This window comes from Ursus maritimus, unplaced genomic scaffold (assembly GCF_017311325.1).
Source record: "Ursus maritimus isolate PB19 unplaced genomic scaffold, ASM1731132v1 scaffold_23, whole genome shotgun sequence".
Lineage (NCBI taxonomy): Eukaryota > Metazoa > Chordata > Mammalia > Carnivora > Ursidae > Ursus > Ursus maritimus.
In genome coordinates, this window is record NW_024424786.1 from 39,982,453 (window position 1) to 39,996,431 (window position 13,979).

At 56.4% G+C, this 13,979-nt stretch overlaps 1 protein-coding gene across 1 annotated transcript in view; it reads right to left on the reverse strand.

The window, feature by feature from the left end:
- The window catches only part of NAALADL1 (N-acetylated alpha-linked acidic dipeptidase like 1), a 12,992-nt gene extending 10,617 nt beyond the window's left edge, over positions 1–2,375 (reverse strand). Inside the window, exons 1-4 of the mRNA XM_040639368.1 lie at positions 1,849–2,375; positions 1,594–1,766; positions 1,391–1,512; positions 931–1,053 (exon numbers count right to left, since the gene is read on the reverse strand). Coding sequence (XP_040495302.1) covers positions 931–1,053; positions 1,391–1,512; positions 1,594–1,766; positions 1,849–2,186 — 756 coding nt within the window. The 5' untranslated portion in view covers positions 2,187–2,375. The remainder of the gene's footprint in view (positions 1–930; positions 1,054–1,390; positions 1,513–1,593; positions 1,767–1,848) is intronic.
- Positions 2,376–13,979: the final 11,604 nt, after the last annotated feature.

The window sequence follows — 13,979 nt, forward strand, 5'->3', positions numbered from 1 at the left end:
AAAAAAAAAAAAAAAAGTGGTTACCTCTTTGGAGGATGGAGAACTTTTCCACTCTCAACTTCTTTCTAAAACTGAAAATTCTGTAATCTGTATAACTCCACCACGCCTCTTCCCTCTTTTCTTTTCTTTTTCTTTTTCCAGATACCATAAAATTTATGGCACTCTCCACTTCAATTTTTTTTTGAAGATTTTATTTATTTATTTGACAGAGAGAGAGAGAGCACAAGCAGAGGGAGCGGCAGGCAGAGGGAGAGGGAAAAGCAGGCTCCCCACTAAGCAGGGAGCCTGATGCGGGGCTCGATCACAGGACCCCGGAATCATGGCCTGAGCTGAAGGCAGACGCTTAACTGTCTGAGCCACCAGGCGCCCTGCTCTCCATGTTATAGCACAAAGTTCAGCAGGATGAAGGACGTGCAGGTTATTACACGGCTGTCGCCACCACCCACTGAATTCTTCATCTTGCCAGTCTGAAACTGTAGTCACGAAACACTAATCCCTGGTCCCTTCCCTCACTCTATACCTTTTTAAATTAAAGAGAAAACAAACCCACATTTTTAAAAAACCATGGACGTGACATACTTAGTCAAAATTTTTAGCTGAAAAGATGCGGGCTGGGAGGGAGGCAACAGGAGGGATTTAAGTTGAATATTCAGAACTACTTTGCAGGAGAACTTAGACTCCAGCAAGGTGGAACATTTTGCCTGATCCACCTGTTTCCCAAGGCTCAGAGGGGTAGGGGAGGCATCCAGGGTCACACAGCACATCATGAGTGGTAACGGTACAAATACAGCTCGCCTCTTCCGCCCCAGCCCAGGGCTCTGCACACCCCCCAACCCTGCTCTGTCCCCTCCCTGTCCCTGCCTCCTGTCGGCAGCTGGCCCTCACCCCAGCCCCCCCACCCAGCTCCCCGCCCTGGGGGCTGCCGCTCACCTTGGCCCCCCGTCCTGCACCCCCGTAGCGGGTCAGAGCAATGGTGCCTTCCAGTGCGATGCCCTGAGTATATAGACTCAGAAAGTCTTCTTCCGTTCCATGGTTGGCATAGACGAGGAGGCCCTGGTGCCAAGAGGAGGTGATCGTCAGAGCCAGGCCCAGGAAAAAGGGGGTGAGGAAAGGAGAGCGAGGCTGCGTGGCAGGGTGATGGAGTTGGATTCTGTTTTCCCGCCTCACCCAGAGCTTGGAAGCTCCCCAGGAACAGAGTTACCCCTGGTTTTCTGTGTCCAGGTACCCGGAAGCCAGCCTGGTCTTAAGTAGGGGCCATTAGCGTTTGCAGAATGACTAGGTGATGGGCCAAAGGAGTAGCAATGGAGTGTGCATGTAGGGGCCCGGGGTCAGGAAGGGAGAAGTTGGGGTGCAGCCAGAGGGAACTGGGGAGGGGATGTTCCAGGCCCACCTGCGGGGTTCCTGGGGGAGCATAGGCAGCATACGGCGGTATCACATCGGGCCCCGCCTGCTCCCCGGTCAGGTTCTCTTCACTCTGGCGGCAGGAGAAGAGGACCCCGCCGGTGGGACCCACTGTGGAGGGGAACAGGTGTCAGGGCTGGGCCTGGAGGCTCCCCACCGCACAGGCATCCCCAGAGCCGCATGGCACCTCACCAACGGTCACGAGGTTGGGCTGCTCCTGGCTGGGGAAGGACAGCAGCACCTCGTAGGTGGGGGCCTCGGCCGAGTCCAGGCCGGACTCCGGGTCCTGCCACCGCTGCAGCAAGAGCTGCACTAAGGCCTCATCTCGGGGGCTGGAGGCCAGGTGAGGCTCCCTGGAGAGTTCTCTGCAGGGCGGACAGAGGGCCAAGCCCGGGGTTAGGGAGGTGTCTGTGGCGAGCAGGAGGGGAGCGGGGACGGCCCTCTCACCTGAGGTTCTCTCGGATCTTGTTGGCATCTAGCTGTTGCATGATGGTCTCGAGGGTCTCCAGGTCCAGGTCCTGGGAGACGCTGGGAGTGGGGACATCGGCCCCTTTGGGGATGGCAAAGTGGCCCAGGATGATCCCCAGCCCCACGAGGGCGGCAGCCCCCACCACCCCCCCAAGCACCTTCACCCACTGCATCCTGTGGAGCCTTGGCAAGCTGGGGTCACTCCTTATAGATGGGTGTCGGGTCGAGTTAACCATTACCCTGTGGGTGGCCCTGCCCTTTGGCCCCCAGCTGGCAGGGAGAGTCAGGGAGCATCCTGCAGGGAGGGCCAGGAGCATTCACAGCCGCCTCGATTTCTGCATCAGTCACCTAGAAGGGACCCCCAGGGGTATCAAGTCCACACAGGCACACTGAGGCCCAGATAGGGACAAGGTCTCAGCCAGATCTCCCAGTAAAACGGAGGCCAAGCCCGAATAGGAACTCAGAGCCCCTGTTAGAGCAAGACTGGGCCAACTCCCGGCCATCCCCGCCTCTGTCTCCTCAGTGCCACTTGTAATATAGTTTTTAAAGATTTTATTTATTTGAGAGAGAGAGAGAGAAAGAATGAGCAGGGAGAGAGTGGGAGGGAAAAGCAGACTCCCCGCTGAGCAGGGAGCCCGGTGCGGGGCACGATCTCAGGACCCCAGGATCATGACCCAAGCCAAAGGCAGACTCTTAACCGACTGACCCACCCAGGCGCCCCTCCTCAGTGTCGTTGGATTCCTGGCATATCCAGCCCTGGCTGCTGGAGCAGGTTTTGAATTCAAATGCCATCCTTGCTGGACATAGGTTGTGTGACTTTGGGCAATTCACTTAGCTTCTCTGAACCTGTTTTTCTTTTTTTTTTTTTTAAGATTTTATTTATTTATTTTGACAGAGATAGAGACAGCCAGCGAGAGAGGGAACACAAGTAGGGGGAGTGGGAGAGGAAGAAGCAGGCTCATAGCGGAGGAGCCTGATGTGGGGCTCGATCCCATAACTCTGGGATCACACCCTGAGCCGAAGGCAGACGCTTAACCGCTGTGCCACCCAGGCGCCCCTGAACCTGTTTTCTTAGCTGTAAAATGGGAACAATAGACCTATTTCACAAAACAGGTGCTGTTTCCATTAAAGAAGACCACATCGATAGAAATATCTAGCCCAGTGTCTGCACATCAAAGGAGCCTGGTAAATTTTAGCCACTCCTGCCTCACCTGGATCCTAAAATGCACAGACTGGCGTTAAAGGAAGAAAGGGGATCTGGAAGAATTCTTTGTCTGTATCCTGCAGGGGTCCCAGCTTATGGGAGGACATGGAACTCTTAGAGGGGGGCCATTCTAGAGGACAGAGCCAGGGAAGCCCATTCTTCCTTGGCGAGGTGACTTCCTCCTCCATCCCCTGACTCTATCTGGAATCCATTCGTCTGTTCAGCCATCCATCCACCTATTTATTCACCCATCCATCCATCCACCCACCCACCCACCCATTTATCCATCCCCTTTTCTATCCTCCCACCCTCCCACCTCTCCGTTCGTCTAGTCACTCCTGCACTGATACCTGCAAGCTTCCTTCCTTCATTCCGCTCTGCGCAGGACCCATGCTAGGCCCTGAGAAGGAAAAGGTGCCCAGGTCCAGGTCCTGGGAGACTCAGATTCAAGTACAGCAGGGAGACAGGCAGGCTTTGGGCTCAACCATGTGGTAGGTGCCCCCATAAAGGGAAGACCAGCGTGTTCCCAGTGGGGAGGATGAGGAATTCCACCTGAGAGGGCATCTCCCAAGGTTGAGAAGGCATTCAGCATGCAGAGAAGGCGAGGGGCAGACCATCCATGCAAATGGCCCAGCCTGCTCACAGGGAGAGGGAGAGGAAGGCACCCAGTACTCCGTACACACGCTGACCTGCTTCCAGCCGCAGAGAGCCAGGCAGGACTGGGGAGGTCCCTGGGGCTGTGCTCCTCCCACCCTCCATGGCCTATTCTGCTTTGGGCCTCTGCCCAATGGTTGTCCCAAAGATGCCAGAAGAGCCAGGGGAGCTAGGCCGCCGTACAGTGTGTGTGTGTGTGTGTCTGTGTGATTTCACGGCCCACTCTCAGAGCAGCCCCCTTCCTGCTCACAACCCTGTTTCATGGGCTCCACCTGCCCCTCCCCCTCCCGTGTCCGTCTCCCCGTGTGCTGCTGGTCAGGAGGATTACATGTTAGCCCAGGAGGACTACGGATGGGGTCTAGCGTGATCGGTGACATCACAGAGGCACAGCAGGAAGCCAGTTTTGGGCCTGGTGATTATCAGCACTAATCACTCAGGATATGACCTTGCGTCTTATCAGAAGCTGGTCTGCGTCGGGAGCACACACATTCCTGAGGACGCAGAAGGCAGACGGGCAGTGGGAGGGACATCAAGATCGGCTGATAAGTTGAAGAACAGACACGGTAATGACACCACGAGGCAGCACCCCGTGTCCCTGCCACCCCCTCCTGGAAGGATTTAGCTGCTTGAACATGGGACGTTCCAGACACGATACGTGGACAAGAGTGTGTAACATGTGTGTGACTATCTGAGAACTCCAGCTCAGGGCGTTGGAATCAGCTGCCGTCTACACTGCTGTAGGCAAGGGACATAAATCGGTCAATTTTCCTTTCCCCATCCTGGCTCGGTGGGTGGCGTGGCCCCTCCCTGAACATTTTTTTAAGACCATGTTACAGCATTGTAAGTCAAAGCCAAGCATTGTAAGTCAAAGCCAAGGTCTGGAGCACAGGGAGGAGAGGGCTGGGGTATGTACCCTGCTACAAAACCTGGGGCCCGATATGCCTTCGTCCGGAGATTCCAAACACCCAAAGTACAGGGACGAGCTGTTGGCAGCATGACTCAAGATAGGTTTTCCAAAATTCCTAGAACAAGTAAAGTTGAATTTCCTTTGTCTCTTAAAAAAAAAAATCCCCTTTTGTGGTAGGAAAGAAAAGAATGAAAAGGCACATAGGGATTTAAAAGAAACACAAAGAATGGAGTCAGAAGAGATCTTACAAATGTTAAGTTGATTTACAAGAGCTGCTCTGGGCAGTTAACAGTTGACAAGAACAGCTAACTTTGAACCTACCTACATGGCACTTAGAAGTCCTTGTGGCAAGAGAAAGCCACGAGCCAGCATAAAACAGCCCGACACAGTGGGGAAAGCGTAGGGATGAAGGCGGGGTTTGCTTTTTATTATGAAAGAAAGAGTGACTTCTCGGGAATCTTAACAGAGGAAAGGCTTGTCTCACGCCCAGAGACGAGGCACCAGGATACAGAATGACAGGTGTTCCGACTGCTGGGCTGTCCCCATCGCCTCACAGAGCCCAGGTGGGAAGGGGACATTTGAAGCAAACAAGCGAAAGACAAAGGCTCAGAAGCCCTACAGATAGGATTAAAATCTAAACTTCTCTTTTGCTTTTGAAAAAATGTTAATCTATCAAAAGGCCCGCGTTGACGGCATTAGAAAATAATCCTAAGAGCCCCTTGTCAGTACCGCGCTCGAGTTGACCAGGTAACTTCTTTCTAAACCTCCATGTGTACATGTATGTCTTTAAACCAAAGCCTGGGGGGCTCAGTCGGTTAAGCGTCTGCCTTTGGCTCAGGTCATGATCCTGGGGTCCTGGGATCAAGTCCCACAGTCAGGCTCGCTGCTCGGCGGGGAGCCTGGTTCTCCCTCTGCCTGCCGTTCCCCCTGCATGTGTGCGCGCTCTCTCTCTCTCTGACAAATACATAAATAACATCTTTAAAAAAAAAAAGGACTTTTGCTTCTAAAGTGGGTCAATCCATCCTGACGCCGAGCTTGTCTTCAGGCGAGGGCCATTTCGCCCCAGGTAAGGGAAGGACTTACAGGGGGTGGGAGGGTGGGGGTGGCATTTTCCCGCCTTGTTCTCTTCTAAGTCTCACTTTTTTTTTTTTTAAGATTTTATTATTTATTTGACAGGAAGAGAGAGCCCAGGTAGGCAGAGGGAGAGGGAGAAGCAGGCTCCCCGCTGAGTAGGGAGCCCCATGTGGGACTCCTAAGTCTCACTTTTAATGGAAAATCGGTTATAACCTTACAGGAAGGGGAACTTCCCACCAGGAGGGGAAATCCTAACGTGACCCCAGAGTAAGTAACCCCCCCCAACACTCAGCTACCTCGAAGAAAGAGCCCTCCCCTTCCCTTCACAAACTCTATGCTCTGTCCGGAGAGCTATGCCTTTTGGACAAACACGCCTGATTAAATGGAAACAGTGGTCATGTCTCCTCACGCCCTCCCCACGAACGTACTAGACCGCTTCAGTGACGGAAAAAAGGGGGGGATGTAAAAAGGTTAAGAACTTGACCCCTCTCTCCTGGCCAAAGAAAGCAAGAGATATTCCCTGGGCATGAGGAATAAAAAAAAAAGACCTGGCTATTTCACCCTTTGAGTTACAGCTACCAGGCCAGTCACGAGAGGGGCAAAAAGGGGCGCCTGAGTGTCTCAGTTGTTAAGCGTCTGCCTTCGGCTCAGGGCGTGATCCCGGCGTTCTGGGATCGAGCCCCACATCAGGCTCCTCCGCTATGAGCCTGCTTCTTCCTCTCCCACTCCCCCTGCTTGTGTTCCCTCTCTCACTGGCTGTCTTTCTGTCACATAAATAAATAAAATCTTTAAAAAAAAAAAAGAGAGCGGAGCAAAGGGGAGGCAGGGTGGAGAGCTGGGAGGGGTTTGATGGCTACAAGCCTAGTCCACTTTGTTTTTGTACTGGGAACATTTGTCGCGGGCTTCTGTCACTAGAAAGGGGGTCACAGTTGGCAGAGGGCGACGGTCTTCCAGGTAACCCTTCTCCCGGTCGACAGTCTGGGGAATGCGGATGTGGCCCCACGGTTGGGGTTGGCCGGCGGAGAAGTCGATGCTGTTGGCCGTCTCATGGGATCCAGTTAGGCGCCGGGCATTATGCAGGCCCCCTCGGGATTGTAGGCTCCAGTGTGGTACTGGTGCTCGGTTTCTCGATGGACTCCTCAAGGTACTTCCAACCGTTCTTCTCTCGCGTGGCCTTGGTGTCAAAGTTGGTGTGGACACCTGCACCATCCCAGTTCCCAGCAATGCGCTCAGGATCAAAGGTCGCTATCATTCCAAAGTCTTCACAGACTCGACGCAAGATGAAAAGGGCCACCCAGAGATGATCTCCCAGGTCAATGCCTTCTCGGGGTTCTGTCTGGACTTCCCCACTGGGCGGGCATGACCTCAGCATCTGTCCCAGCAATCTTGGTGCCGGCGTGCAAGCAGGCCCAGCAGAACCTCTACAATACCCCTGCCATAGGCTTTGGCGGCTCCCACGCCCCGGTAGTACGGACCTTGGGCCCTCCCCGAACATGCTGGATTGTGGTGCTGATGGAAACCACTTAAGGCAGCAAACGCATTTCCTTTTTTCCTACTTCGCTCCTTGATCCCACTGACGGCAAGAGTTCTCGGGTCCCTCCAGGAGCCCTGATCCATTGGTGCGAGCTCTTCCCATGTCCCCTCTCCTCCCTCTGGCCCAGCCCCTTGCAGAGCCTCCCCCCAGTCATCTCTGCCTTGGCTACCTTCACTGGGAAAAAAAACCAGACTCTCCGCCCACCCTGCACCTGTACCCTTGACCCTGAATGTGCCTGCAGAGTCACATGACCTCACTGGTCTTGCTGTAAACTTATGATCTCAAACCTCAGCACAGCCCAGCAATCCTGCTGTCTTTCCCCGTCCCGGCCTGCTCACTCTTCCACGCTCCTAGAGAGCAATTCCTCCGTCAGCTGCAGCTCAGGCTTCCTGGAACCCTGCTCCCCCAGCCCCATCCTCGGGGCTCCTCCCTCGGTCCTCCGCATCTTTGCTCCAGTGTCGCTTCTCCATGAGATTGTCCTGCTGCTTTACCTAAACCCTGTTCCTTCACCTCCCTCAGGCTTCCTCCTCCCTTTCTCCTTCCCTGTTTCTTCATCACATCTGTCCCCATCTGACTTACCCATTATTTCTCGTCTCCCCTCTGAGGATGGAAGTCCTACTGGGATAGGGCTCTTTGTTTTATTCACCGCTTGACCCCCGGAGCCCAGGACAGAGCCTGGCACACAGGAGACACTCAGCAAATGCCTGTCAAACAGAGGAGAAGCTGACTTGAACCAGCACAGCTCCCCTAGGATTTAAGGAGTGTCTGGGACAACCTCAAGGGATCAAAAGGTGGGCTCAGACCCCCGGGAAACAGCCCCATCTGAAGGAGCCCCGGCAGGACTGCTGAGCCAGCTGTGAGGGGGGCTGCCTAACACAAGTGCCCTCCTGAGATTGTGACACGGGACCCAGCAGTCCTCTGGAGCAGGGTGTTTCCAGATGATGATGCCACGGCATAGAGGGTGATGCTGCCGGGCTGCAGGGGTGCGCCGCCCTCTCAGGCAGGGAGAGCAGCCCCTTTAGGCTGGGCAGGCGTTGGGGGCCTGCTGGGGTACCCCACCCACCCTGCGCTCACAGGGCCTCTGAAGCCGGGGCGGAGGCGTGGGTCGATCGCTGGCAGTCGGCTAACAACACTCACTGGCGTGCCAACCCCTGCGCGAGGCCGCACTAGGTCCCCAGGCCTCCGAACGGCCTCCGTGGTGGCCGCTGTGCTTAACCGCGTGTGACAGACAGAGAAGCCCGCGCGCTTACTCAGTAGAGGTCACGCCGGCTGGCACCGCGGCGGGGCTGAGAGGAGGACTCAGGAGCAGGGCCTCCTGTCCTCAGAGCTGCGCCACCTCTCAGCGTCGGGGCGGGGAGAGGCATCCCGGGCTGCCCCTCACGAGACTCGGAGTCATGGGGACACAGGAGGCTGATTTGCGAACCGGGCCTCAGTGCCTCGATGACAGAGAGGGCACAGCTTGCGACCCACACAGTAGCCTGCTTTGACTAGCAGCTCTGGGGAAGTGTGTGTGTGTGTGTGTGTGTGTGTGTGTGTGTGTGTGTGTGAGAGAGAGAGAGAGAGAGAGAGAGAGAGAGAGAGAGGAGACCTGGTAGCACGCTGGGGCCCACACAGCTTTGCCATGGGATCCCCCCCCCCCCTTGGAAGGGCCTTCCTGACGGGGAAGCGGGACTGTGGGCTGCTGTGTCCACAGCAGTGGCTGCAGGGCCTGCGCTCAGGGCGGACGATGCCACGGCCTCTGGGCCATCTGTCGGAGGGACGTCTGGGGTGGAGAGACCCCTCTCCTGCAGTAGTCACGTGCCGCGCGCTTGCTCCCTCCCGGGCTCAGATGGGACCCCGCTGACCACTGTGTTGGTAGAAGCCCTTCAATGGTCCCATTGATTTAACCCTTTCACTGTCTGTCCCACAAACCCCCTCAGTCTGAGGATCAGCTGATTCCCTTTGGGAAAATAGCAACAGGGCTGCTGGTGGAGGACTGGCCTCCAAGTGGGAGGTGGGGACTCCGGGAGCCTCCCGGCGGGGAGGGAGCTGCTGACGGGTGTGAGGGCAGAAGGATGGCCACTGTCCTTTCCGCGTCCGACTACAGGACTTCTGCCGGGGGACGTAGCAGCACCCTTAGGGTTTATGGGGCTCTGAAAAAAATCACTCGGGAGGATGCTGACCCCTTTTTGTCTCATTTATTTTTTTTTAAAAGATTTTATTTATTTATTCGACAGAGATAGAGACAGCCAGCGAGAGAGGGAACACAAGCAGGGGGAGTGGGAGAGGAAGAAGCAGGCTCCTAGCAGAGGAGCCTGATGTGGGGCTCGATCCCAGAACGCCGGGATCACGCCCTGAGCCGAAGGCAGACGCTCAACCGCTGTGCCACCCAGGCGCCCCCCTTTTTGTCTAATTTAGCAAGCTTATTTCAGGATTCCTTCTGTTTTCTCCCTTGACTGTATATATATGTCGATGTCTCGTTGCCTCCATTAAACTAGTTCTGTCAGCTTGCTGGCGCCATCATCTTCCTCACAAAACAAAACTGAAGCACACTCCTTTGTTGTGTGGGAATTCTCTCTCTCTCCCTCTCTCTCTCTCTCTCTCTCTCTCTCTCTGGGAACTCAGGCAGCCAGCTGCCGTGGGCGGGAAGAGGCCCACTGGGGAAGGGGTGCGGCCTCCGGACTGTCGGGTGTTGGGTGTTGGACCCTTGTGGAGCTCCCACCAGCAGTCCCCACCCCCGCCCTTGACTTGACCTCCAAAGGGGAAGAGATTTATTCAAGGTCTCAGGGCGGCTAGTGGTTCTTACCGCCCCTCCCTAGTCTCCTTCTGCCCTTTGGAGTTAGACCAAGAGACTCCGTCCTGGGCGGGGGGTGGCCCCCTTCCAGTCCCTCCCCAGCGCTTATCACTGGGACATTGCCCTTGAGGCTGACACCAACCAGACGGGGAACTTCTGGGGTGGTGGGAGCTCAAGGAGAACCAAGGATTGGGGTGGGGGACGTCAGTGGGGGCCCAGGGACCAAGCTCATTCTGGAGCTGGTGACCTCCCGCGCTACCCGACTCCCAGGGCCTACAGACATGCAGCGAGCGACGGCTCAGCTTTGGAGAAGTTTATTTCTGTGACCTGGAGAGGAGCCGCTGGCATGGCTTCCCAGGGAGGTGTCTAGTCTCCAGCCTGGGGCGCGGCCAGGGCTGACGCTGGTGTCTGTGGGTCGGGGGAGCCCCAGGCTACAGGAGGAACAGGGCTGCCTGCTGGGAGCCGGGCTGCTACAGGCACAGGCTGCTGAGTGCATGGCTGGGGAAGGTGTGCCCGTCCTTGCCACGGGCCACGGTGGGGCTGCCCGTGCACCTGGAACAGTGCCACCCCCTGGACGGCCTGGGCATCCTCCTGTAGGGCCTGGGCATCCTCTGGGAAGACCTGGGCATCCTCGGGGAAGGCCTGGACATCCTCGGGGAAGAGCTGGGCTCCGTCTGAGACAGCCTGGGCTCCCTCCAGAACAGCCTTCACTTCCTCCTCGAGGACCTTTGCTTCCTTCCTTAGGCTCTCATATGACAAGGTCGGCTGGAACGAAGGGTTGCGAGGCCCGGAGGTGGGTTCCCGACCCCAGGCAGGACTGTCGGAGGTTCCCTCACTGGGCTGGGAGGCAGGGAGGAGGCACCACAAAGAAAGGGGGTCCTGGGCTGAGGGCCTTACCAGGTTTTGCAGCCTCTCCCCCAGGGCCCGGTTGTCTGCTCGGACAGAGCTCAGTAAGTCCCAAAGTCTAGAATTGAAAGAGACCCCTTCAGCCCGCAGCCTCTTGTCCGAAGCAGCTTCCTCCACGCCCAGCACCCGCCTCCTGTGTGAGCTGTGTGACCTGAACAGCCACCTGGGAGCAGGGTCCGCTCTCGTCATGGCAAAGCCACAGGAGGGGAGGGAATGTTCTTCCCAAGTGACTGGCGCAGGAGACCCAGATGGAGATGACATGTGTTTTTTCTCTTCTTTAGCAAGAGAAGGGCCGGCCGCTCTGGGGCGCGGGTTAGCCATTCCACTCTGTTGGGCTGGAGTGGGGACCGTGACAGAATTCTGTGTGGTTCCAGGCCAGCAAGAGAGTCAAGCCTGGAACCCGCCCTGCCTGAGTGCTCTGGGTGTGAACGGAAGTGCTGACCGCTCAGATCCATGCTATGGGGGCCCATGTGCTGCCCCGAGGGACAGTGTCACGCGCTGCCCCACTCCCTAATCTCTGGCTCCAGGCAGAGATCTGACCCTGGTGTCACTACAGAGGGGCCAGTGCCCATGGAATGTCGCAGACCTAAACTCCAGAGCCTGATATCCAGAGACCAGACCCCCCACCCCTGCTGCTCCACTGACCAAACTACCCTGTCAAGTTCTTCGGCAATTAAAGGCGGGAGGTCCCTTACAGGCGGCCTGTAGACTGCTTGCAGACCAGGTGTGTCAGCATGCAGTTGACTGATGGGAAAGAGCGGTGGCCCCAAGCCCCAAGCAGTGGGGCAGGTCCTGCTTACACAGGACACTGATGCTTGGGAGGGAAGGGACCTGCTGGCCAGTAAGGAGGTCACACAGAGCAGAACAGTGAGAAGGCATGGGACGGAGGGAAGGAGGAGGGGCAAGGAAAGGTGCTCACCCACAGCCATCAAGCCCCAGGCCCTGACCTCAGTGGGGGTAAACCCTGTCACCCTATCTGCCCCCACCTGCCCCAGCCCAGCCCAGCTCACCTCATGCAATCATTCTGCAAATGGCCGATTTCCTTTGAGGTCCGCCGGGGCCCCCAGTCTTCCTTGTCCAGGAACCGGCACTCCTGGGTCTCTAAGTCCCTGGGACGCGTGCACAGGGAGGGTTCGACCAGAGGGTCTAGAGGCTGAGGGAGGGTGGGGTGGGCAGCATGGGGGGGGGAGGTGGAGGCAGCCCGAGGCACAGGGCCTGCCCCTGGGTCTCCCCTCTCCCCACCCCAGGTGGAGCCCTGGCCCAGGTCTGAATGTTAGCGGAGAGAAGCCCCCTCTGCGCTCCTCCCCTGCGCACATGCACGTGGCCTTACTCTTCAGGGTCTTTGGACTCGGTGGGCTCCGCCGTGCTCAGGAGGGTAAACAGGAAGGTCACGGTGGGTTCTGTTTGCGGGTCCGGCTTCTGCTCTGGAGTAGACGGCTCTGGGGGAGGTGTCGCGGCCCCATAGCCCAGGCAATGCCACCCTTCCTGCCACCCCTGCTCTCTGTCTTGGGAAGCCCTGGGGCTTCCTGTCACCTCTAAGCCTGGCTCCCCGGAGACCTGAGGGTCTTCTGGCTTCGGCTTCTCAACACGCTCTGCCTCCGGCTTCACCACGGGCTTGGAGTGGGCTTTCCATCTGCCCCTGGGAGACTGAAGGACACGAAGCCCAGTTGGCAGGACGTGTCCACTGTCCTGCCGGTTTCCCCCTTGCCGGCCCTGTCTGGTTTTCCTGGGGCAGCCTCCGGTCTGGAGAGCTGCCACCCCCAGTTCTGTCCAGGAAACCAGACCCCTCAAGATAAGGGTAAGCACATTTAGCAACTAAAATACAAGGACACATGGAGCGATCTGAATTTCAGATGAAAACCAAGTACTTTTAAAGGTATCAGCATATGCCATGCAATGTTTGGGAAATACTTATACTAAAAAAATGATTCATTACTTATTGGAAATTCAAATTTCGCTAGGTGGCCTGCTTTTTATCTGGCAACATGCTACATGCTAACAATATTTCATGAACTAGACTCAGTTCGTGAACTTGCAAATGCCAAGTTATCGGGTATGGGGGCACAAGGGGCGCCCTGTTGAAAGGAATCCTATAGAACCTTGTAAAAAAACTGGAGAATCCCTCCCATTTTGGGTATAGAAATTATCAACTGGACACAGAGAAGCAAATAGTGAGGCATTCAAGCCCCTGTGTTATGAACACACCGTTGCTTGTAACCCCCTAGATAGTCCGCTGTCCCCGAACAGGGGTCTGCGCAGACCGGCCAGGAGCCTCGCTTCCCAACACCAGCCCGGTGTCCCCACCTCCACGCTCTTGCGCATGCTCTCCTCCCCTCTCCGCAGGCTGAACTGGACCCGCTCTTTTCTCTCCAGAGCAAACGCGCCTCCCCTGGGACCCCCTTGGCCAGGTTCACAGGGGAGCCAGAGCTGGGCTGAGCCTGAGGATGCGTCTGTCTCTACGTGGTGGGGTTAGATGTCCCACCAAGCAGGCTTGAAATAGCAGCTTCTCCCCACGTGGCAGAAGGTCTCAAGTCAATAGATGGCATCATCCCCATTTTTCACTCCCAGATTCTTCCGAATCTTGTACATCTGCAGGCCTAACGGTGGAGGACAATCCAATCAGACAGCAGGTAGTGACCTCAGATGTGTCCTTCACGCCGAGCTCCATCTGGCCTTTGGATAGGCCCGTGGGTTGCAGCAGGGATCCCATGTCATGAGCTCTCGGCAGTACATTGAGCCTTTCCAGGTGGCCTAAAATATTGTAATTCTTGTCCACACGATGGTAACAGGATCTTGGTGGCCGGCGAATCCTGTGGGGGTGGCGGAGGGTTGCCTAACTGGGGACTCACTGAGCTCCAAGGTAATACCAATGCTCACGTCACCGGGTTTGACTTGTCCCAGGGGGAGCTGGCAGTGGGTAACGACATCTACGGAACTAACCAGGACCTTTGCCCCTGGTAACATCACTTTGGTAACTAGGCCTAAAGACATGACTCCAAAGGAAATAAAAATAATTTACACAGAGGCCAGTTTACACCAAGAAGAAAAACTGGAAGCA